A 26179-nucleotide genomic window follows, 5' to 3' on the forward strand; every position below is an offset into this window, starting at 1 on the left:
TAGTGTATTTGTACAAATGTTTTTGACTCAGTATGAGTTATTATATCTGTTTAAATAAATATAAGCGGATCTCATATATAATAGGTATATGAAATCATTCATTATATACATTTTCTATGAAACGTAAGCAAACAATTTTTATATAAAATCGCGCGGAAATATGAACACGTTGAGGTGGATCGCTATAAGATGTTATTGAGATTCAGAGACAGATAAATGTTTATGCTTTAATAATAAAATGAACAAAATTTTGTTTTGTTTTGTTAATATTTTGGGACATCTCTAAAGTCGCTTAATAATAAACAAATCGTAAAAATTATAATGGGGGCTACATACGAAAATCAATATTAGGGACAATCAATTTATTTGGTTCAGGAAAATGCTGGTTCCTAAAATATTCTAATGATCTCTTTCAAATGCAGTGGTGGAAAATCGGTGCTTGGAAGTTCGATGAAGGAGCCGTTAGGTAAGTTGCCTGAATAAAAATGAAAGTGTGATGTACAAGAAGGCACCTACATGTTCAAATTCTATCTCGGCCCTGTACCAATGCCTCTTTTCTGAATTATGTATATGTATACATTTTTGTGAATGAGATTTGAGATTACCTACATGTGCATACATGTATATGTGCATGTAGGTAATCTCAAAAGCACAACATAGTATCGAAGTATAGTAGTGGTAGATTTTACTAAAGAAAATAGCAGTCAATGGTAAGAAACTAGGTTAATCGCTTGTAAGTAGATCGGCGATAGATAATCTCCATGGCTCTTTACGTTCATTCACTTGTTTTGATCCAACAGTGTATTGAGAGAAAGGCTTTGCTGGTCGCGTGGCATAGCATCAATGTTTTGTTGACGTCTCGTGTTTGCAGGCGAGGCCTTCGCAGTGCAGTTAGCTACACGGCAAAGGTTGACGACGCAGTCGCAGAAAGACGGGCGCCCGCGCAGCTCGCCGTCGAAAATCTGCGCACACGCACACCAAATTGGAAATTCAGGTGTTTAAGTGTCTCGGGTGAAATACAAAATGAAGTTCCATATTAAGGTTTTTGGTAAGTTCGTATTATAAAGACTTAAACTATCTTTTCAATCTGTATGCAACCAGTATGAGTGGCTAATTAAAGAAAACAAAAACCATCGATAGATGCGGGCAATTATTATTTTTTACTCATGGTAATCATGAATTAAAGACCTTGGTTATAACTAATTAGAATGAAATTAATCAGAAAATAGTTTTGATCAAATACTGAGTTTATCTCAGTTAATAGTTAAATTAATTTAAGTAGTAAGTAATATTTACCTACCTTAGTCGATTAAAAATAAGAGATAATAATAGTGCGATTTTAGTTCAATGTGATTTGCTAGTGTTGACTACGTTTAATTGATTAAAATATATCATAAGGATCTACTTCTGATATACCTATATATATCCATGTCCACGTTTAATATGACAATGAACTTTTATTACACGTGCACGCTCTCTTATTGTTTACTACTTATTTTATTTCATGCAGTTTTCAGTCATGTAGTATAAAACTTATGCTATATATGATATATGTATATTGGGTAGGTAGCTCACAAAATTAATAATCTTTCTATGATAAAATTATGTAACATACCCTAAAAAAGATTTGGTTTACAAAAATAAGAAAAAAAAAATAACCACTACCACCACATAGGATATTTTCATTACATAGAAATGAAGATTACAGCTGTTAATGATAAATCCTGTCAATGTACCTACTTAAATCCCAGCACTTCAACATGGGTTTAGTAATTTCATTTCTTTTTTGTTTAGATTTGTATGGTTAGATAATATTGGTTGTTATATAACAAACAAAGTTTACGTGTTATCTGCATAGGTATGATGCTTTTTATGTGGAAGATAATATAATAATAATAATATAATAAATCTTTATTTTTCCCCTAAAACATAAGAAGTGAGACGAACCATGGATCTATGTGAGAGACTATGGTGTCTGTACTAGGAAAACCTGTATGACAGATTACCCGATAGCTACAGAGTCCCGATTAAAATCTGATCCTATTAATAGGTATAAAAAAATCATTTATTTCATGAATAAATTATGAGTATGATGGGTGTGAAATTGAGTGACCGGATAAGGAACAGCGTGATAAGGGAATGTTGTGATGTGAAAGAAGATGTAGTTACAGGAATAGAAAAAGGTATGTTAAGATGGTTCGGTCCTTTGGAGAGGATGAATGTAAGCAGGTTGACTAAGCAGATATACTTACAAGGAGAGTGTGCTTTGCCGAGCTTGCATGAAGAGAGTTATGAATGTGGATGAAGCGAAGGAAGTATGCAGAGATCGTGGCAAGTGGAAAGAGGTCTCTGCCTACCCCTCCGGGAAAAAGGCGTGATTTTATGTATGTATGAATTTATTTCATAACTAACTTCTGCGCATTGGGATTTCCAGATAAAAGTAGGCTGCAACTCCTAAAAGATTTGTTTAGAAATCAGTACTTTTCAATCGAAACGTTTGCTTTTAATTTTAAAGAAAATTCCTCTGTTCCAATTGTGAAGATAATTCTATTTTAATATAAAATACATGGTCATGAGTTTTGGAGTTGATATAATTGTTACAAAAATTATCCAGGTATTTCCCTTTTCTGAATAAAATATTGGTATGAGGTATTATTGATACCACTGACGTACAGCTAGTCCAACATCCGAAATTTGAATACATATGTACTTATAGGTGGTACGCCTTATTCAGATTGCACAAGGTTTTGCATTTTCTGTAATTGTGTCATGTAGTGCTATTATTTTTTATTTCTGGCTTATAATGGGATTATAATTATTTGTTTTATCAAAAGAAGATTCAGGAGGTAACAACTGAGTTGGATTGTGTCGCTTCTTCAAAGTATAAAAAGTTTGAGTAGGTATTTAAAACAAAATAACCATTATTAAAATTGATACACTAGGCACGACCTCTTTCCAGTGCTCTTAAGTAATTAAAGTTCTAGTTTCATCATCATCATTATGGCAGCCTTATATAGTTTGTTTTTTAACTAGGAAATTCAAGAAAAACTAACTAGAATTTAGTAAGTGCATTTAATTTAAATAACTGCTTCTTTCAATAAAAGCTTATTAAAACCACTTTACATGACTATTTTTGTGAAGTTATTGTCTTCTTAAGTTCTAAACTTGGTAACAGTTTTAGCCGATACTCAGCATTAGAAAAGAATCAATTTTCAGCTAGTAACTCACTCGGCGCCTTTTTTTCGTAGTGTGTTGGATCAGCTTCAGTTGCACCACCTCATTTTTCCTAGAAGCAAAACACTGCAAGTGGCGTGGCTCTGGTTACCTACTATTTTCTGCATTGGTCTTGTAACTAACAATTTTTTTGTTGTATAGATATTTCATATTACGTCGATATACGACAAAATAAAAAAGTTTGAAAGATTGGGCATACAAAATATCGACACTATCATACCTATAAAAACATATAAGTACTTCTACTCTTTTTCCGTGTTATTAAAGGTCATCCGGCGAGTGCTACAAGCAAGCCACATTCTTATAAGTAAATCAGTTTGTGCGGAAAGGAAGCTTTAGTAATGTTTAAACATTAAACATTTATGTAGGTATAAGCACGCTCCCAACCAATTTTTACATTGATTGTATCGTAATAAAGCTATAAGTAGTTTGTCACTTAAAACTTATGTACTTCAGTATCTAAACCTAAACATGTATTGCGGACATGACAATGAGCACAAGAAGCGTCATTTTGTGTTCGTACCTTTCAAGATTGAGGTGGCATGCTGAGATAATCATTAATTCTATTGTGTAGTGAATAGGCACTAAGATACTCGGCGTCGCTAAATCCTGTATTTAGGTGTCTACGATTATATGAAGAAACAAGTTTGAGATGAGGCATTAATTGAATAGAAGTTGGTTTATGTAACAAGTGCGTTTTGAAAATATATTTAGTACAATTCCTTGGTTATTTCACTTTTACTTTTTCACATAAAAATCTCCCGCCGGAAAAAAAGTATACATGTTTAGAAAAAGAGAATAACGATTCCAGTTTTTGGTTGGATACCACTGACGCTGATATCTAATAGGTATGCAAAAAAAGATGTATTATGTATATCTAATCTCACGTGTATCTGAAGAGAAACGAATCTAACTAAATGATAACCTACATATCGCAAGAAAAACACTATCAATTGGCGTCGTCGATTTTCCTTTCCAATATTTATGTATATAGTTTCATAGTTTCGCTATTTAAAATATGTACCTTTAATTTAAAAAAGGATGAATGTCAAAGAAATTCTATTGAAAAAAGAGTACTTTACCTACTAAATCTTTAAAAATAATATCAGTCCATAATTTGGACAAAGTAGAATTGGTCAAACAACCTAAGTATTTAAATTAGTACGGAGGAGTAGTAGAAGCTTATCAGAAAAACAAAAGAAAAGCAGGTGATATCGGTGAATTAATCACTTTGGAAAATCATTACACGGTCCGGCATATCACTCTATTCCCTTCATAAATTATTAAATAAAAGGTGATTTTCCGAAGGCTCAGTTTAATTTTAAAGTTTGTTATACAAAAGAGGAAAGATGTCCTCTCTCTCGAAGGCAATTTTCCAAAAACCATTTATCGCAGACAAGACAAAAAATATAGCACATTTTCCTTAATATAGGTAATATTAAGTAAAGTATTAGTAGTAAGTTGATGATAGAATTGAGATTCAAATAGTGACAGGTTGCTAGTCCATCGCCAAAAAAAAAGAATCCCAAGTTTATAAGTCTATCCCTTAGTCACCTTTTATGACATCCATGGGGATTCTTAAGTACAAGTAGTTGTGGTTAAGTAAATAATAATCGATATATTTCAGTACTTAGTGGTCGCCGTGCCCACCAATTCATTGATGCATGGTGGTCGTCCTTGGCTCGATGGCTGGTAAATGCACAGTTCCGATGTGCGGTTTTACATTTGTCAATAGTGGGTACACATTTGCTACAATGTTACCGCTACCGTAAATAATCAACTGAATACAATTCTGCCTTTTATGAAATACTACTATAATAAAATCACGCGAATAATAGGTGATAAGTGTGTGTGTGAGTGAAGTAGTATCAAAATAGGTTTATTATTTTTTAACTAGCTGTTACCCGTTAATTCATATGTGTAGTACAGTCTATCATAGAAGGTAATACCTACATTAGGTGACTAAATACCTACATAGTTACTAAAATTCGTTGTACGTAGGTACCTAGGTGCCAGGTTATTCAGTAAAAAAATCATCAAAGGCAAAATATACAATCGTACAGGAAATTATTATCCTGAAACATTTTCTTAACTTATATTTTTATTATTTCAATGTACTTTAAAAAAAACAAATATTGCTCAGTTTGAGTGCCTACACGGTAAACATTGTAGGGAAACTTGCACATTCAGGCAACCGGATATGTAACTATAACCAGATATGGATAAGGTTAACCTGCAACTTCTCGCAAAACCTGGCCCACGTTCCAGGACCATAGTAAAATCTGCAAACCGTGCAATTCCCTGGAGAGGTGAGGATGTAATCGGGGCTATCGTCTAGAAGAGGGAGAAAATTAACTGTATTTATTTAAAATGAATGTTCATTTATTATTATATAATTATTAATAACTTGCCCTGAAAGGACGCATTCTATCATGCATGATATATTGGGTACCAAAGAAACTTCAATGTATAGTATACATAAATCCCTGTCCTAATTAATACATATGGATATGGTATAGCCAGCGCTTATCTTTATCTAAATTATGAGTCAATCTAAACAGTTTTAACTTAATAATCTATTATTATACTTTGGAAAAAGCTTCCAAATTCATAATATAAAAAAAAAAAACATAAAAATCGTGGTTTGGAATAAAGTTATCATTATTCCAAACCACGATTTTTATGATTTTTTAGCGTCCCTGTCATCTGTAATAAACATTCCAATCGGCTGTAAACATGCAAGGTTTCGTCTTGCATTAATTTATCTTAAAGTAGGTTGCACCGTTAGACTTTTAAAGTACCTACATGTGAAATACGACGTGCTTCAATCAGTTTGCAAATCCTTCAAAAGTTCACTGATCGCAATATGTCAGTGGTTAGTTAATTTTTCATGTCAGTTTTTGTTAGTCACAGTCATGGTCGAGCGCATGACACATGGGAGAATTTTTGTTGACGAAAATGTCTTATTTCCTATAACCGTTTTTAAAGTAACCCATAAATATTTTGGGACTTCTCATATCTACTATACACTTAGTTTGCCTTTCCTTTCGGTAAATTTGTTGATCCAAACTAATTCAACGAACAACTTTTAATAGGAGGTACATCACATAATATAATCCAAGGTTCTTACATAATCTGTGAACTAAATATATAACTTTAAACATCTCATTAAATAGTAAGTTAAAACCGCAAAACATGCTATTTGCAGAGGAATGTTGCACTGTAAATGCAAGAGACATTACTTGCAACGGTGAGAGATCATGCGATAAATATAAAAACCTTAATGGCAGTAATAAGTGTTTTAAAGAAGCAACACGATGGGGAGTCTAGGGCCGTCTAAAACTATGCTTAAGCCCTTGGGCGCAAAAGAAGTTAGAGCCCTTTGGAATTAAAACAGAGCTATTTTTTATACTGTTTTTGCCTCATCACTGCTCATTGTTATTGGCGTTGTCTGTCGAAAATAGTTTATTGTTTGACAGCGATTTTATCAACTGCAACATATTGGCTTTTATTTTATATTTATCATCGCTTTATTACCACATAAAAAAAAACAATATTTTTTGGGAATCATTGCGATATGATTTTTATCTATTGCTCAATACGAAAAATCATGTTAATTTCGCTTCCCGCTCCCGCTCAAATTTTAGGAATGATCTTATAGTGTAACCTTAGGCCACATTAGGAATTTGGATTTCAAATTTCAAATCTCCATCGCACAACATAGTTGTTATATCAGGCAACCAGTCAGCGTTCTCAGTTATTATATTTTTCTTATTCTAGAAGTTGTTATGTCAAATCCAAGCAATTTATTTGATGATGTGATTGAAAAAAAAAATGTTTTGTCAGTTGCTTTAGAAATTACTTTTTCTTTGGGCCCCCTGTGGAAAGGATTCCTGGGCACAGCCCTGTATAAACTTATTATAAAGACGGCACTGGCGTCACCTGGGGGCGCCGTCGTGAGCGGGCGGCGCCAGCAGCCGGTCGCAGCCCGACAGTCCAGCGGCGCCTGCGAATTGCACGCGCAAAGCTTACATGCTTGCACTTTCACCACTACACGGATACATATTAAATCCACGGATAGATGTTAATTAAACATGTAAAATGTCATCTAAGGTTTGTAGGTTAAGATTTTCTTCTAAAAGTAACGCAGTCAAACAGTTGAGTAATATGTATAAAAACCTTCTGTCAAGAATTTAATAATTAGTTTTGTAACCATTGAAGCCCATGAAGGAGTAACGCGTATTTTCAAAGAACTTTTCCTCAATTTACCTACCTAGGTCTATTTCTAGTTATATCTAAATTGTATAATTCATTAATAATTTCAAATTTAGTAGTCAGATGCATGCAACATTAAAAAATCGTGAGCAATAAAAACTTGAAAATGACTACTTAATTATTATGATATGATAATACGAGGCGAATATTATTTTACTTGATACTAAGTACTTAACGTGAACACTTTGAATAACTTTTTAAGGAATATTTCCTGAAAATAAAATTAAATGGGTAAGTTAAACCAGCTAAGAAAAAATAATAGAAACAGGTAAAGTTTCTTTAAATTAAGATTTCTAAACGAAGCTACAATAAATGAAAAATCAACAAAAATACAACGCTTATAAACTTAGCAACGAAACGAAGACCTCGTCACACTTGTAGTTTTTATTACAACTTTAGATTGTATTTGAGGTCATCGGCAACCTTCGGCGTCGCTTCTTAGAAATTACTTGACTGACATTGGTTTTGCATCAACATGACATCTCGCGCTGCGAAGGAAGTGTCGCTTTGAGACTGAAAGACCCTTGTTGGTCCAATGAAACGAATGTTATGAGGCTCAAATAGTTCCAAGAAGTTAAACTTTTCGTTAGGATTTCTAAAAGGTTTATAGGCAATCAGGCCCATGTATTTTTTAATAAAAAATATTTTTTTTAAGGCGCATGTTATCATATGTAGGATCATCTAATATGTAGAAACATCATCTAACACATAAATTAATTGAAAAGTAAAGATTAATGCACGGGTATTCCCTATTACACAAATGACGGTGTTCTAGATATTAAATTTGGTACTTAATATAGACGTTAAAACTAAGAAGGTAGAATAACACTTAGACTACTGGTTCGATCTCAGTGAGTGAATTGACCTTGGTTCTTACGTCAGAAGAGTAGCTTTTGTCCGGTTGTAGGTACATAAATATTTATGGACAAAATTAGCTGTACTCTTTTTCCTATCGTTTACCATATTTGTTACAAATAATTGTAAAATGTTATTATCGGTACTTGCAAACTATCGGAGAAATAAATCTTCGATGGTTGGGTTGCCTGGAGATAACGAAGTGTCCGATTGGCGCCAAAGATACAATTGGAACAATCAAAAAAAGGATGACGACATCGGTGACACGTGGTACTGCCCAGGTTGCACCTCAGACTAATACTTTAGGTCACTGCGGCAATCTAGCTAGTTTAAGTTCGAACGCAAATTTCAAAATTTCACATGTCATCTATTTGATCCGTCGGACCAAATTCTAATATGATTCAAGTGAAATTAATTAAATTAGCTTTGATTAATCTCACTCGCATCATGTCAACTTTGTCTGCGTGAACTAGTTCAGGCTTCGCTTTCGCTTTGCACACTTTTATTTTATTTAATTACACGGTGTCTACTTTGTCCAGGCGTAATCACGTGTCCGTCTGTTTGTCAGTCTCGCTGATATTGACATTGTATTGGAAAGTTATCTTCCGTGAACATGCTTACGGTTTCCTCGAGGCCATGCTCTCTTGACCGCAACTGAAGTATTTGCTGAACCAACACTATTCGCAAAAGATTTATGGTTGCAAAGAATCCCAAGTATTCCGCTCTTGACCGTGGAATTAATGTTATGATCAATGTTCGTTTTTGGCAAGGTCGTTTGCTAATTTGCATTCGCAAAGATCGTCAGGAAGTTTTTATAACAAATACCTTGCAGATATAAGAGTAGATATAAATAAGTATATTTCCATTCAGACATAAGTAACTAGATAGTAATTTAATCTCGTAATTATTAACATGCCTGAAGCTTCAGCTTGGAATAGCCTTTTATCAAGATTTTTCGGAGTGTACAGAAAATAAAAGAGGTTCTAAATTGGATTAGGCCATTTGCTAACTTATAAACGAATAGCTGACTTATATAGCTACCGATATAATTAATGACTATATAAAGGAGAAGTGGTTGGAAGTTATAAAACCAAGTCAGCTTTTAACCAAAGTTTTGGTCCTTTTGTTTGGGAGACAAATCAATTGCGTTCTATGGATGACAAATGACACAACATAACAAAATTTCTATAAGTGTTGGTATCACAGGCGACCTATCGTAATAACCTTTCACATGGCCTGTAAGGGTTTTATTCAAGTACATGCTGTTTTTAGCAGAAAGGGTGCAATAAGAACCAAGCTATGATGAAAAACATATAAGTTGTATAAATTTATTTTTTTAGTTATTATTATGTTTTGTTACAGACGTGGTACCAGCACGGTTCAATGTGGCCATGATGATGTTCTTCGCATGCTGGGTTAACTACATGATGCGAGTCAATATGAGTGTCAACATCATCGCGATGGTACCAGACAAGACCAACAATACCTCGTTAGTACTTTTTATTACTTTATTTGACTACTTACTTACTTAGTTAGTTATTATTCGACTGGCTGTGCACAGGGGCGTGTTGGTCCCGACATTAATGTATGGGAGTGAAAGTTGGGTATGGCAAAAGAAGCACGAAAGCAGAATAAATGCAGTGGAAATGAGAGCGTTAAGGAGTATGTTGGGTGTGAAATTGAGTGACCGGATAAGGAACAGCGTGATAAGGGAATGTTGTGATGTGAAAGAAGATGTAGTTACAGGAATAGAAAAGGGTATGTTGAGATGGTTCGGTCATGTGGAGAGGATGAATGAAAACAGGTTGACTAAGCAGATATACAAGGAGAGTGTGGAGGGAAAGGTCGGGGTGGGAAGACCTAGACGAACATATCTTGATCAAATTAAGGACGTCCTGGTGAAGGGTCAGGTCAAAAGTGCCCGAAACCGCCGAGCTTGCATGAAGAGAGTTATGAATGTGGATGAAGCAAAGGAAGTATGCAGGGATCGTGGCAAGTGGAAAGAGGTAGTCTCTGCCTACCCCTCCGGGAAAGAGGCGTGAGTTTATGTATGTATATATGTATTAGTTTTTATCCTAGTTTAAATCTGGATCTCACTCCCGTAGAAATACCTTAATATAGAGTCCTCTATAGGAATTTACCAAACCGCGTTGTGTTACTTAGTCATGGAAATTGGAAATATCACAAGGAAATCAGAAAGCTTTGGAACATTTTTGAAAACATCCAAGCATGGTATAATCTGCATGTTACTCTGTATCATTTCAATTTCCTAGGCCAATAATTACCTATTGAAAATGTTAATATTACTTATTGTTCAATGTTACTTTTGTTCTAGTTTAACACTTGACTTGATATTTCGGGTAATTTTATAAAAAAAATTGGAAAAGTTTAAATCTTCTCAGCATTTATGCTTTGAAGCTTTTTCCATTTAGCGATAAGTTCCTTGCTAAGCAAGTTCATTACTAATTTTTTAATGAGTAATGAACTTGTTTTAACCAGGAACTGACTGACTTTACAGAGATACTTTATCTCTGTAAAGTCAGTCAGGAGGTGTAATAGTTCTCTAGACTGTTGGCGCTGTCTGCCCCGTAAGGGACATGTATATATGTTACGCCTATTCTGTGCTTCCACATTACGTTACACGTGACACCAGGCCACGACAATTCATTCAAATCACATAATTCGTCGCGCGTATGGTTCCGCAAGCAGTAATTTTCGCAATCGCAATGAAACCTTGACTCTTTCATTTTTATCTACGTGCAATCTCTTTTGACTTTAGTCCACGGGGTTATTATTTAACTACTGGTAGTTCACTAGGAGGAAAAACTATAGGTACCTACCTATAGCGAAAGCCACATTTTTATTTAATTAATTAATTTAATTTAAAAAACATAATGGATTAATAAGGCATCGTATCAGATACCTCAAAATGGTTAATACATCTTATTCTTTTTTGAATACCAGCCATATATTAGTCCAGCTAGTTTAAATTGTCGAAAATCGTTATAAATGTTAAAATGATTCCATATTAAATTTTCAAAGGCCCATATTAAATTTTCAAAGGCCACAATAGCTGGCATTGGGCTGTCACCATAGAATCATCAATAATATTATTGATGATTCTATGGTGACAGCCCAATGCCTAGTTATATAACTAACTGCCCCTTAAGTCAGTCGAATATAAATAATAATTTTACTAGAACGATAATGAATAAAAACTAAACTATTAATAACAAAAGCTGTTCAAAGTGAATACAAAATATGTCACTACTCTAAGGTGAATTAATAACAAGCACAGACTTTCCACATTTCAATTCTGTACAAGGCTGTTATTTGTATTCGCAGGGTGCAAAGCGAATGCGAGGCGATTACAACAGATGACAGTGCGCTCAACACGACAATGAGTGCGGTGACGCGGCTTGATTTGCGACAGGTAGGTACTGTAGTTCAGGGAAATACCGGGTTTATTTTATTTTAATACATATCTCCCTTTCTGTCTTTCATCTACGCATGTAAATGTTCCCAGCTGCACCCTCTCCTACAATGCTTCGGACACTACGAATTTTCTCATTCCATTTTGTCCGGTGTACAGCGCCTACACTACAGTACTAAGACAATTTTAATGAATAATTATATTTTTGCAATTACAACCTAACCTTACCCGTATGGATCACGCATGTTTATACGAGTACATTCAGTTGCTTAAATGTGCAATTGTGAATGTTTCCTCGCGATGTTTTCCCTTATCGTAAATTAAGATAGCTATCTGTAGGTATACATCGTATTTCAGTAGAAACTGTATAGTTTTTGCCGATTTATATGCGAGAGAGCGATTTAAAAGTACTTTCATACGGGGGGTAGTCAGATAAATTTCCTTGATTGAGTTTTAAATTCAGCACAAAAGGAGGAAAATCAGAAAAATCTCCTCCCAGTTCAAAAGGGAAGAATCCACATACATATTCTTTCTGTTACATTCAGTTTAGCTACTCGTATCAACTCGGTTAAAGTTGGTATTTGAAAATTTCCTTTTAATAAATGTACTACTGAGAGTTTTCTGAGAAATGGTTTAAACAAATTGAAATTGGTAAAGTTTTGAACTTAATGTAGAGGAAAGTGACATTAAAAGATCGCCTTCGCCGCTGTAAGTGCATTGCATTATCAATTGTAATTATTGATAGAAAATACAATAGCAGCTATGAATGTATCGCGCATTACCAATAGTACCTATTGGAATACCAATAGTATAAGGAAAACACTTACAACATCAACATCAATTCTTCTTTGATGTGAATGTGTATTTGACTTTCTTTCATGCATATAACTCAGTTTGAAAAATATTATTTACCCATCCTAATGTTGGATATTTAATTGTGATGGCTGAGAAAATAACATTGAACTACATAATAACTTCCCCTTAATAGTAATTAATTAGTTACTTGGGAATTATTAAAACAAAGTAACCATTTTTTGTAAATAAAATTCTATTCGTATAAATCAAATAATTACTTAAGAACTTAATTGTTTTAATTGCGATAATTGTTTAATGTAACTTAAGGTTAAGTTATACAACGGCTCATAATAATAAATGTTTTTTCCATTTGTATTTTCCATGTTCTATATGATAATATTTATTATATAACAATGTTTCCAATAAATTGGACTTAATGTAGATAATTAAAAAAATATAAGTACCTATCTATAAAATCTCTGCAAAAGTTCATTATCATGCATCCTTACGAAAAAATTAACTGCTTTATTTTTAATACGTAATAAATACTTAAGTGTTGTGTTTTTAATAAGGTCGAGGGAAGTTTGTAGCGTAGAATTCTTATTTCCGTTTTATTTTCAGCCTGATGGCGTAGTGACATTTGACTGGACAGCACAACAGCAAGCCTATGTACTATCGGGGTATTTCTGGGGGTACACTATCACGTGCCTCGTGGGGGGCACGGTGGCCGAGCTGTGGGGTCCCCGGAGGATAGTCTTCATCACCATGCTTCTCAGTGCTATCCTCACCATCTTCTCTCCTCAGGCAGCTAGATGGCATTACTTGGTGCTTGTGGCAGTGAGATTTGTTATAGGTCTTGGAGCGGTGAGTATAAGATATTTTATTAATAAACTAAAATTATTTTATTAATAAAATAAATTATAACTAACTTTTATTAATAATTTTACTCTCATGTAAAATTATTATTTTTCTTAAATTCATTATAAGTATTTCTTTTTCTGAACATGTAGGCCTCGTGTGTTTTTAAATTTTATTTTGATCTTGTGAAGGGAAACTAAATAGTTTTCTTCTTGTTTGTCATTTATATTAGAATCTTTTCTTGTTTTTCATATGGATGTAAGTCATTAAAAATATATTTTCTTAAAGATAGATAGCGCACGTAAAGTTTTATTTCTTTTACTAATGAATTATTCCGCAGTGAACATGAACACGAATGATCGAGTGAAGGAATTTGTAATAAAGATAATTTTCCAAACGTGACCGTAATTTAGGTACCTAATGAATTAAAACGGAAATTTTATATTTATTCAATACCGATATTTTATTCAATATAAATTCATTCTCACTTATATACAAACTAAGTAGTCAGAATGTTTTTTATTAAAACTAGGAGCAATCACTTATTAAATTATTTAACATGTATTTTTTATTTTTCAGGGGGTTTTATTTCCTGCACTACACGCACTGGTGGCTCACTGGGCGCCTCCAGTGGAAAAAGGGAAGTTTGTGAGTGCCCTGCTAGGGGGCGCCATTGGTACAGTGGTCACCTGGTCCCTTACAGGACCCCTCATCGAGAACTTTGGATGGGATTACGCGTTCTATGTGCCAGGTAAAGTGATTTCTGGGCCTGTAACGAGTAACTCGTTTCGATTTACATCAGCAGGCTATTTATAAGTTAAATGTATATATTTTTTCGCCTTTATGGCGTGACCGTTGGACTAATAAATTGTTTTAGTCCCGACAAGGTCCCCTTGAAAGTTCTTATACCGTACAAGTTGGACGACCAGATACACCGACATTGACGAGTCGACATTATGACAAAAGAATCTTACTGATTTCAGTTGAAGAAACAGTTTTGTTTGTTACTATACAAAAGAAGACACAGTTTTCTGTCCTCGAAATTTTGTCATGTGATTCGAAAGAATATCTCAAAATAATATGAGACTATAGAAGTGGCATTACTGGTAAGCGACTTCTCAAGTGATGGTTGCAACATAAATAATTTTCATCTTATCAACTAAGTATGTAGAAAACTGTGTGCGATTACATCACTCCTGTTGTTTCAATAACATTATGATAGTTCTTTTGTCTTACCTATATTTTTCCGATACGTATGGTTCTTATTTTATCGACATGTTTTTAGGCATATAAGTTAGAAATAAAGATATATTTTTTTTAAGTATTAAACTTATTACAGGCACGATAGCTGTGTTCTGGTGTTTTCTGTGGTGGGTGCTGGTTTACGACTCTCCGGTCCAACACCCTCGGATTACTGAGAGTGAGAAGAAGTACATCCTAGATGCTATAGGCGACAAAGTGCATCAGAGTTCTAAAGATACTAAGGTCATTAATTTTTCATTGTAAGCCTGTAACAAAGCATGACATACATCGGTAGGTACTTAAAATTCAAACTATTTATTGCACCAACAACATTTACACAGATGGTCTAACATAAAAGTATTTTTTATTTATTTATTATTCCCACCACATAAGTATATCTACAGATTTGTATAATATGCATTGTTTTCCAGTTAACCTTTGGGACATAAATAGATACCTTAAATAGAGCAAATAAGACGTAAAATAAACAAAGTCTTTTCCCACATGAAATTCCTTACAGGAAATCTTAGAGAAACATATTATGATACCACGGTGGTTTATTTTTCTGCATGACCCTTCGTGCCTTTTCCTTACCTGAGTCGTATCATTCTATTATAACTTCAAAAGCAAGTCTCTTGGCGAAGGTAATCTTATGAGACCTCCTTCTAATACAGTTTTCAAAAATAGGAAGTCAATTAATAAAAGCATAATAGGAAATACTACAATTAAACACCAGTTTTTGTTTTATATCCGTGAGAATTAACTTGGCTTGACCATTGTTGCTTTAATATGTAATTATCATACAAAGTTACGTAACTACTAGTAAAAACACAATAGAGGCACAATACTTTGAATATTAATCGATCGTTTATATAAACATATATATTATTATACATATATATATATATATATATATTTAGTTTATAGTCTAAAGTCATATTCTCATTATCAAAAATGGAATAACTTCTTGAAATTTCATCCCTAATATCACGAGATAACATCAGGAAATATAACTGAAACATCAGGAAAGCAATTTCTTAATCGTCATTTTTTAATTTAATACTCTGCTCAGACATGGCACACATTGAGTAATATCACCATTTTTTCTTCCTTATCATCAGTAATGAATTGATCACCTATAATGATTTACTCGTATACCGTTTTAAGTCTGGATTATAGGTAGGTACTTACCTACATTATTTTTATTTCCACTTTGCAGATCGTACCGCCTTTTAGAAGCATCGCGACTTCATTCCCGTTCCTAGCCATGGTGGTTCTCCACTACGGTAGCAACTGGGGGCTGTACTTCATCATGACGGCTGCCCCCAAGTTCGTCTCCAGCGCATTGGGATTCAACCTCACGTCCACGGGCACGCTTTCCTCGCTGCCCTACCTTGCTAGGATGATCTTCTCACTGATATTTGGAGCTATTGGTGATAGGTATGGAATATTTTACTATGGTCAGTGATAAACTGACAAACAAAAAATAATTTATCATCTATACTAATATTATAAAGCTGAAGAGTTTGTTTAAAGCGCTAATCTCAGGAACTCCTAGTTCGAATTGAAAAACTCTTCTGTGTTGAATAGACCATTTATCGAGGAAGGCTTTAGGCTATGTAACATCACGCTGCAACTATTAGGAGCGAAGAAATAATAGAAAATGTGAAAATTCAATGATGCACAAAATAACTACTCCACGTGGACGAAGTCGCGGACACAGCTAGTAAGAAAATATTCATAAGAAATTACTTTTGTCTTGCACAAATTGTAATATCTTATATGACTCCGGGTTCATGTTACTTGAATGAATTAGGTAGGTAATCATCGTCCTCCTCGCAAAAATCCTGGTTGCGTCCTTACCGCTATGGATACCACATCGGCTAGGCAACGAATGATTCCTAGGATTTTACACGAAGCGATTCCCGCTTGACCTCCGCAAGCTTAAGGTAATCTAACAAAGCTGGATCGTGGTAAGGTATTGGATATACATACCTACACCTTTCAGTCCTGATTTATGACTTACCCATTTATTTATTTCTTTACAGAATAATGAAGCAGAACGTAGTGTCCATCACGTTTATGAGAAAATTCTTCTGCTTATTCTCCCACATCGTCCCTGGACTTCTCCTCATTGCCCTTGGGTACACTGGCTGTGCGCCAATCCTGTCCGTGGCCCTGATCACGTTCTCCATGGGGTCTAACGGAGCCGCCACGCTGACGAACCTGGTGAACCATCAGGACTTGGCTCCCAATTTCGCTGGCACGCTGTATGGCATCGCTAATGGGATTGGAAACACTGCTGGTTTTGTTACACCATTGGTAACGGCCCACTTTACGAAAGATGGGGTTAGTATATTTTCTATAAGTTATAATTTTTTATAGGTTAGAAGTAAGTAGGTTTTGTACATATGGAACTAACATTAACACTAGTTAGGTAAACTGCGCTATGCCTATCGACGCGCACGTTGGTGTCTTTTATTTGGAATATTTTTATCTTTATTTTTCACTAGCGACCAGCCCCGGCTTTGCACGGTTAGCAATTACAGATATGAACCTTCCTTAGAAATCCCTTTCCAACGTTTTAAACAGGAACAGATAGAGAAAATAGGGCGAAATTATAATGTTGATTTAACTTTTTACGGATTAGGTAGTCCCAAATAATATAAATTCAAACTAACGTCTTTTGTACTAACGACTAACGTCTTTTGTTTGATTTTTTAGTTTGCTTGTACTCTCTTCAAGCGTTATATTTTTAACCATAATATTTTTCAAATTCGTCATATATTTAAGAGTCTGGATAAGGAAATTTAGGGTTCTTTTCATTCCGGTGAAAACTATAGCTTCTGTACGATTTACGTATTGCGTATTGTATTTTTATAAAGTAGGTGGCGCTAAATTCGCGCGGCGAAGCTGCGGGTAAAATCTAATAATATATATTTTTTAACTATTTAAAAATAACAACAGATATTAAAAATCACATTTACAACTATGGGTCGGGCAAGACTGTTAAGAGTTTGAAAATCAGAAAAAGAACAAAATATTTTAATAAGTTGTTTTCTTTTTTTTCGTAGAACGGCTTCGCGGAATGGCGGCCAGTATTCTTCACAGGGGCGTGTCTTTACATAGCTTCGGCAATTTATTTCATTCTCTTCGGCACCGGTGAAACGCAGTCATGGAACTATATCACAGCCGAGGAAGAAGAAGAAGATAAGAGAACAAGCAGCTCGTCTAATGATACCACGGTCACAATCCCCGTGAAAACTTAATCGATGTTCTAATTTTAGGAATTATTATAGTATAAAATAAATATTTCCAAATATGATTCTGGATTTCATCATCAAAAATCATTGTATCTAATGTGTTCGTAAAAATTCCTTGTTACTACATTCCATACGATTTTGGTATCCACTATTTTTTTAATACTAAAATCATTATTAAAATAGACATAAAATATACAGTTTCTTAATGAAACTATATACATATGCAATATATTTGTTACTAAAAGCTCAATGAAATAAGAATAATGAAACCTATAAATAAAGGTATTATATAAGGCATAGATTTTTAATAAGATTGACTTATTGTTTTGTTTAAGTTAATTTATATTGTATTGTAAAAATGTTGGGAATAAAAATTTAGCATAAATAGCAAATAAACAAAATTGGCAGTGCACTTTTGATGACAAAATTTATAATTTTAGAATAGTATCTAATTGTTGCCATAGAAAATATGCAAATATAATGATATTTCGATTAAATTAATAAGATACATCTTAAGTAGTGTAATTTGAAAAATTTATTCCATAGTTATTATGGTTAATTAATTAATTGATCTTTTAAAAATTTGGATTTAAGGCCTATGTAAACCATTTGAACTTTCAAAATTTTACAATATAGAATGTAAGTTTTTTTTGTGTGTACATATAGTATAAGAATATAAAATATTTTATAAAATTAATATTTATTATAATCCATAATCCTGGACAATTTTGTGATGTGATGTTTAATTTCATACAAAACTTAGGTTTAAGGATGTATTTAAGACTGTGATCATAAATACTATGTGCCCGTAAATAAACTTCATACAATAAAATGCGTACTTGTTTATTTTTATGCTGAAATTTTTTATTTGTATCAAAATGCCATGCCATTAAAAAACAATTACGGCTGAACTTTGCCTTTCGGTCTTTTCAAGACTGTTGGCTCTGTCTACAATGGAATGGATATAGCAATGGATATAGACGTGACTATATATATGTGGGGGCAAAATAAATAAAGTTATTTTTAAGGTTCCACAATATTATGTAAGTACTATCTTTAGCCCGTAACTTCGTCCGCTCAACTTTAACGCTTCCTGTAAAAAGAAACACGTTTTTCGCAAATCCCACGGGAACTATAGTTTCCACAGGAGTAAAAGGTATCCTATGTCCTTCTCCAGTTTCTGAACTATAAAGGTATACCTTTATTGCGATGCGATGCAAAATTTAAAGAAGACTGGATCAGTAGATAACTCGTGAAGAGGTACCTAATAAAAAAACAACTTACTTTCACATTTATAATATTAGTTGGGATTACAAAAATCAAATAAGATGTCTACGAAAATATAATTGGCCATGTTGACGGGATGAATGCAAGCAGGATAACTAAACTACATAAAAAAGATATCAAATGGCTCTCAATAATTTTTGTAGCTAATTGTCATAAAGTAGATACTTATAAAAAATGACTTGGAGGGTTTAAAAAATACATTGCAATGTATTGTACTTAAGTAATACACAAGAGATAAAAGGTCTGCATCTGTACCTATGATAATACTTATATAATACGAGTACTTATATTCATCCAATAAGGTAATCCTGACTTTGATAAACAAGTTACGTAGTAAAGCCTAGCTAGACATTATTAAAGAAAACTTGCATTTCGGGTTAGGATTACTCTGCAAAGGTTGCGGAAATCAGACGGGTGTTGCTTTGTTTAAACTTCACTTACCACGCCCAGGATCTTTGTCAAAGGCCGATCCCGGAATCTCTAGCGAACGGGAAATGTCAAGAAGATGATGAGTTTGCAAGTGTATTGAGTGATGACGTGGCAATGTTTCTACGGTCGGCTGCGCGTCTGGTATGTTCCATTTTCGTTGTTATTTACACTTAATAACTTCTCAAAGTGCGTATATCCTTTGCGCAGTAGACGGGAAAGATAAACATTTAAAGACAAGTTTAGTCTTTTAAATATTGCATTGTATCTTGTCTAGCAATACACTTGATTTTGAGATAAATGAATAGATTATCAAATCTTTTTGACAATATCTGAAAAAATAATCTTGTAGATTTTTCCTACTTATTGCATTTCTACGATTGCATGAGAGTGAACGTTAATCGAGAAAATGACTCCAAATATTAATATTTAATAAATGAATAAATATATCTTATAAACACAAAAATACTACCGTGATACAAAATATATAAATTAAATGTAATTTTATTAAATAATAATAAAATGATTCCTCGGAGATATTATATAGCTTTGATGATATTTTTAAGTTGTTTTTATAATGATATGATAAAAGTTAATCTCAGTGTAAATCTAGTGGCGATGGTTCCTGTTACTAACAATACAGTATCAGCAGTAAGTAAAACCATGAATTTACTACAAAAAATTTAAAACCTTGTTAAAAGAATTATTAACACAGTCATTTATATACGAATAGGTTTTTATTAAAGGGATTTATTTTTTAACTCAGTAAATTAATAGAAAACTGTTGTGTAGGATGAATCAGTAGATAACTAATAAAAAAATATATACCTACCTATTCCATTTAACACAAGAATAGCCAACCTGGTGGACAACAACACAAGGAGTAAAAGTAAATTAAAATATAATACTTATGTTCTCAATGCATGATAAAATATTAACACCATTTATAATTACCTACCAACTACCCTGTCACCGTTAGCGAAAGTTTTCGTTCCCCATGAACGATATTATATGTATATGTATGCCGTAACATTATCGAAATGAAAGAGATACTAGGTAATTATTTACATTGAATAAAAAATTACGTTTACTGTAAAACATTTTCGTGCCTTTATGATTTTGTACACATATTCCTTTTTATTTAAGTTGACTGGAAGAAATTCAAATTGGGATAATACCGCCACTTATAACTATTTATTAAAAGTATCTATTATGTAAATTTTTACAAATCCTTCAGAATCAGAGCACCATATCCTGGAGTGCATATGAAAGAGCATTGCTGCTGTCTTCGTATAGCTGGGGCTTCCTCGCTGGTAATCTATCTGGAGGGTACGTCGGACAAAGGTTCAGCCCAAAGATACTAATGTTTATTGCTATACTTGGTGGAGGCCTGATCACGCTCATCAGCCCAACTGTGGCAAAACTTACCTACGTGGGATTCCTCGTTATAAGAATAGTGATTGGATACTTTGGGGTGAGTTAAACAATTTGAGTCAAGCTTATACATATATATATATATATAGTCACGTCTATATCCCTTGCGAGATAGACAGAGCTAACAATCTTGAAAAGACTGAACAGAGAACTTAATGAATTTGTGTCAAAAATGTTTTATAAATTTGACACTATAAACAAGTGAAGGTATACCTAATAGGTGATGCGGCTATTATATTTACTTGACGTGCTCTCAATATGTACTTTACAATATACTGGTTACAATCTAATGGATACGTCTGTATTCAGAGTAACAGAGAAGAATCTGTAGCCCACTTCCTTGACCAACTAGTTACTACCTTAACTTCGTAGAAAGCAAGGGAACTTCATCTTATTAATTATTTTGCAGGGTATCGCGTTCCCACTGTCACACTGCCTAATAGCCAATTGGGCTACGCCCAACGAAAGAGGTATATTTGTAGGGGCTCTTATCAGTGGAAGCCTGGGAACATTTGTTTCATGGACTATTTGCGGCTTCGTCATCGACGCCTTTGGTTGGGAGTGGGGTTTCTATGCTTTCACCGTGTTCCTACCATTTGTCGTTGCACTCTGGTGGTATCTTGTTTACGACACCCCATCTGAACACCCTACTATATTGCCTGATGAGAAAGAATATTTGGAAGACTTTGTAGAATTAAACAAGGAAAAACCCACTAAGGACGTAAGTTTAGATCTATAAATGTCCCTAATCCTCCAAAATTTATAATACTACATTTCTTTCAACCGATGACATTAAAACGTTCTTATTTAAAACCTACTAATATACTCGTAAAATTTTATGCAATATTCAGTACTAAAAAATTTGTTATGATTTTTAGCGGAAAGTACCAACATGGAAATTCCTGACTAGTATCCCTGCCATATCATTGCTGATTTTGAATTTTAGCACCGGTTGGGGAGTACATTTTGTCAGACAATCTATACCCAGTTACGTAGCAAATGGTCTCGGATACGACATAAAATCTACCGGATATTTATCAGCCCTCACTTATTTACTGAGACCTTTCTCCGCATTTCTGATCGGAGGCGTAGCAGATGTGGTGTTAAAAAGGAAATTGATTACATTAAATCTGCTAAGAAAAGTGGCAGTTATATTTTCTCACATGATACCAGGATGCGGCCTCCTGTCGATGGTGTATCCAAATTTTCCGAAGATAGTATATGTGATGTTACTAGTAGTAACAATGGGTCTGAATGGATTTGTGTCTATAACTAGCGCTGCTAACATTCACGACTTGACTGCGAACTATGCTGGTGCACTGAGTGGCTTTCCGATCTCATTTATAACGTGCGCTGGCATTGTTACTCCGATCGTTACTGCACATCTGATAAAGGAAGATGAGGTTAGTATAATATGAATTCTCTCATATGCACCTAACGTGATAAAACATACTTGTGAAGTTTATTTTTACTGATAAAATATATATTCTGTTGCAGACCAGTCTGGATTTATGGCGATCAGTATTGTACCTGGCTGCAGCGATGTACCTATTCAGCGGTTTGCAATTTATAATCTTTGGATCTACTAAACATCAGTCCTGGGATAAAATAGAAATGGAAAAATAAGAAAAAGTGAAAAGATATTATTTATCATTTAAATTCTTTAATATATTTTTATTATAGAATATACTTAAGTAGGTACACTTTATCATACATTATATACAGGCATGCATACATTCCATTTAATAATATTTTATTACTCTTAAAACAAAAGATGACACATAACAATGAGACACAAGTCTAGATTCGAATACACGAGTAAAAGTTAATATTTAAAATTCAATAATAAATCTGTAACATTTAATTTCTAATTACATAGAACGATTATTGACATTCTATTCAAAACATACAATATTTTATATTAAAGTTGAAACTATCCTTACGTCTTTGGAATTACATCACCAAAACTACTCAGGTTATGGTCACATTTTAAACATTTCAGGCGGGATTCGCACGACATTAATAACATTACACATTCTGATATAAGAAATATTAATATCAAGGTAATAATTACAAATTACAAGTGAAAAATAATGATGTCGATACTTAAAGTAAAAATAATTCACAATACATCACCTGCAAATGTTTGACATATAATGAATAAACCATTTCTTGTGCTAAGAGCATTAAACGTATGATTCTGATTCCGTGTCAGATTCTGAACAGTCTAACGCTATAACGTTTTGGTCATTTTTGTCAGCACCATTGTACAGTCTAGGTACTGACTTAGATCTCGATTTGTCGTCCTTGTTAACGTGGACCGGCTGGAACTTCTTCAACACTCTCTGGTAGACCATTTTCCGCGGCGGAACTGGTGGCGGTATATGTGGTGGTTTTTTATTATTGTTTTTCTCCTTATCACCATGATACTCTGGTTGCACGGCTGTAGGAGTTGCTTTGAAAATGTCGGATGAAAACATATTCGATTTCTCTTCGTGAAATATGTCTCTTCTGCGGTTATATACAGAAGTGTATAAAGGCTCAATGTACTGGGTTGTGTAACAATTCTCGTAGGAGTTCTCGCTAGCAGGCGACTCCGTCGATCGACTATTGAATGAATTTTGAGGTTGATATAATGTGTCGCTGCTGCTAGAATCACTGTTTAGTATGATATTGGCAAGGGATTTAGATTGATTCAATTTGTTATTGTTATAGTTACGATGTCTCGACTTTTTACTGTCTTCAGAGCTCCCATTGTAAATGCCATCAACGTAAGAATATGAATTATGTAATGGGTTCATGGCATGCTTTTCTGATTCTCTGTGATTAGTTGTCGCGAGACCATTTGCACAACTCTTAGTGCACATGTGCGCAGGATCAAAACGTCGTTTTCGACAACAATTGACATTTGAGCTAATTTCATAGGTACCATTACGATTTCTCTCTGTAATATTGGGATGTCCTTCATCGTTAATTTCCAAACTTTTTGTCCTCGCTGCTTGACGAGACCAGTCATTTCTTGTAAAAATGGTGGCTGCCGGTGTTACACTTCCATCCTTGTTCTGCGAGGGTTCGCCTTGACTCTTCATCATGTGGCCATAAATATTCTCTGTCGTGTTTGTGTTATTGTAATTTGCACTTTTCTGTTCCCATCCAGTATAAACTCGAGAATAGTTAGAATTTTTATTAGAAATAATATCTGCATGAGATTGGTAATGATTTTGTCTTTGAATATTTTCTGTGAACATGGCGAGATCGTGAATATTGCTGTATACAATGTTTTCTTGACTAGAAACCAAGTCTCTTTTGTTATCAATTGATTCTTGTTTCGCTTCTAACAAATTGTCTGAACTTTTAGCTCGATTAAAATTTTTATTCGACACACTACTTCCGCCTTCTTGGGTTTCCGCAAACATGCTATATACTTTTGAAGTCCGCGCAGCTTTAGATATGCTTCTAGGTGGTTTTTGTGGCTCTAATCCTGTTATATACTTGGCTGGACTTTGATTGTAAATATCTGCTGTGGAACGTTGTAGCGCGGTTTTAGAGACATAATTTCTCTCATCTATACCATTTGAGATTCCAATATTGATTGAATTATGAACATATCTTTCTCCTGTGTATGGCGTAGTATACAGTTCTTCATTGACTGTGCTATACATGTCCGCCTTGTTTGAATAGTTACTCTGTCGTTGGGCTATTCGTGGAAGACCGTTAACATTATGGTTTTCATTGTGGTACCTAGCAACTAACTTAGATTCTTGTTGCATATTACATGTAGTAGCCGACATGCTATGTAAAATATTTCTAGGTGCAGGACTATTTCCACCGTTACTATTTGAGTCATCTTCTGAGAGTGTTAGTCCAGAATCTCTGCTTAATGACAATTTTTCTTTACGTGGCGTTGATAGTTCCATGGAATCCAAAGATATGCCGACAGAATGTAGGCTATCACTCTCCTCGGCACCTGAGTCTAACAACGCATTGGACGACTCTGGACTGCCGTTGCCCAATAGGCTAGATATTTGAGATCCGAACAGATCGTCAGCTTTTACTATTAGTAATTCTACAACCATTGGCACTGCTTTGGGAGCTTTGTCACAGGGGGTGTTGGGCCAAAGGAGGCTGGGTCCCACGCAAACTCCGAGGTTCATGGGACACATGAGGTTGATGTTAGATTTCTTAGAGATGGCTTGGAGTAGGCACACAAAGTATGTGAGCATATTGTAGTGGGATTTTGGTAATTTTAATAACAAGGACCGGACAGCTGTTACTTTTTCTGCTTGCGATAAACCTGCAACAAAATAAAAAAAATGAAAATAAATTATAATATAAAATAGAAATAAAGATTAACTTACGAGTTTTTTCTATTTGTATAAAATTATGTAAAATATGTTTTATTGTAATTCTTTCTTAAAATATACATATATAACAATTAAAGGTACTAACCAAGAACTTGAAGCCACGAGGGATAAAGTTCAGCTATGAGTAGCGGCTGAGGCAGAGCTCGGAAGAACTCCTTCACTAAGGCAGCCAGCAGCAGCACTGGCGCGCGATCCAACTCTGGACAACTTTCTGCCCAAGGGCCTAGGGCATCCAACTATGGAAGAAAGAAAAAAACGATAAGTCATTAATTTTGCTGATAGTATGAGAGGATTGCTAAACTGGATTGTAAATACAAAACAACATTTGTTACCAATTTTGCATAGTTACCTCTATTAACAATTCTAACAAACGACGCCATACAATACATAGTTATCAGCAAATCTACATTTTAGTTTAATATTTAAGATAAGGCCTTTGTCCGGAATCTCTATCTCATTTTGAATCATTTTAGAGGGATAACCACAAAGATAAAGATCTAAATAAAGATAACGTAAGTTCATCCATCTGTACGAAACCAACTTCGTTTTTTCTACTTTGTCAGGACACTTAATCCCCTTTAAATACGCATTTTTAAAAGATATTGCAAACACAGTATAACAAATACACAATAAGGTACTTTTATCTTTGTATGTTGATGTTCATGACCGATTTCACTCATAACAAATTAGGAAAGGCTATTATCAATATACTT

General features: G+C 34.1%; 3 protein-coding genes across 5 annotated transcripts in view; 2 read left to right on the forward strand and 1 right to left on the reverse strand.

Annotated features, from left to right (window-relative positions):
* Positions 1-826: 826 nt before the first annotated feature.
* Positions 827-18807, forward strand: LOC106142209 (putative inorganic phosphate cotransporter). Its single transcript, XM_060948914.1, has 9 exons — positions 827-1048; positions 9727-9853; positions 11710-11797; positions 13214-13456; positions 14030-14201; positions 14790-14935; positions 15912-16132; positions 16741-17041; positions 17767-18807. Exons 1-9 carry the CDS (start codon positions 1024-1026, stop codon positions 17959-17961), a joined length of 1518 nt encoding a protein of 505 aa, XP_060804897.1. The 5' UTR covers positions 827-1023; the 3' UTR covers positions 17962-18807.
* A 1248-nt stretch (positions 18808-20055) lies between these two features.
* On the forward strand, positions 20056-25682 carry LOC106142240 (sialin). 3 transcript variants are annotated; one of them, XM_013343937.2, is made up of 6 exons: positions 20056-20319; positions 20906-21142; positions 21512-21823; positions 21981-22505; positions 22600-22660; positions 25544-25682. In XM_013343937.2, the coding sequence occupies exons 1-6, from the start codon at positions 20191-20193 to the stop codon at positions 25588-25590; spliced, it is 1311 nt and encodes a 436-aa protein (XP_013199391.2). In that variant the 5' UTR covers positions 20056-20190; the 3' UTR covers positions 25591-25682. The 3 variants fall into 3 exon arrangements, with proteins under 3 accessions (XP_013199391.2, XP_013199389.2, XP_013199390.2); XM_013343935.2 differs by having other exon boundaries at positions 20057-20319; positions 22600-22734; positions 25544-25681; XM_013343936.2 differs by lacking the exon at positions 25544-25682 and having other exon boundaries at positions 20057-20319; positions 22600-23040.
* The window catches only part of LOC106142239 (uncharacterized), a 118669-nt gene continuing 115778 nt past the window's right edge, over positions 23289-26179 (reverse strand). Inside the window, exons 10-11 of the mRNA XM_013343934.2 lie at positions 25552-25702; positions 23289-25396 (exon numbers count right to left, since the gene is read on the reverse strand). Of these exons, the coding sequence (XP_013199388.2) occupies positions 23289-25396; positions 25552-25702 (2259 nt within the window). The remainder of the gene's footprint in view (positions 25397-25551; positions 25703-26179) is intronic.

Source organism: Amyelois transitella, chromosome 17 (assembly GCF_032362555.1).
Source record: "Amyelois transitella isolate CPQ chromosome 17, ilAmyTran1.1, whole genome shotgun sequence".
Taxonomy (NCBI): domain Eukaryota; kingdom Metazoa; phylum Arthropoda; class Insecta; order Lepidoptera; family Pyralidae; genus Amyelois; species Amyelois transitella.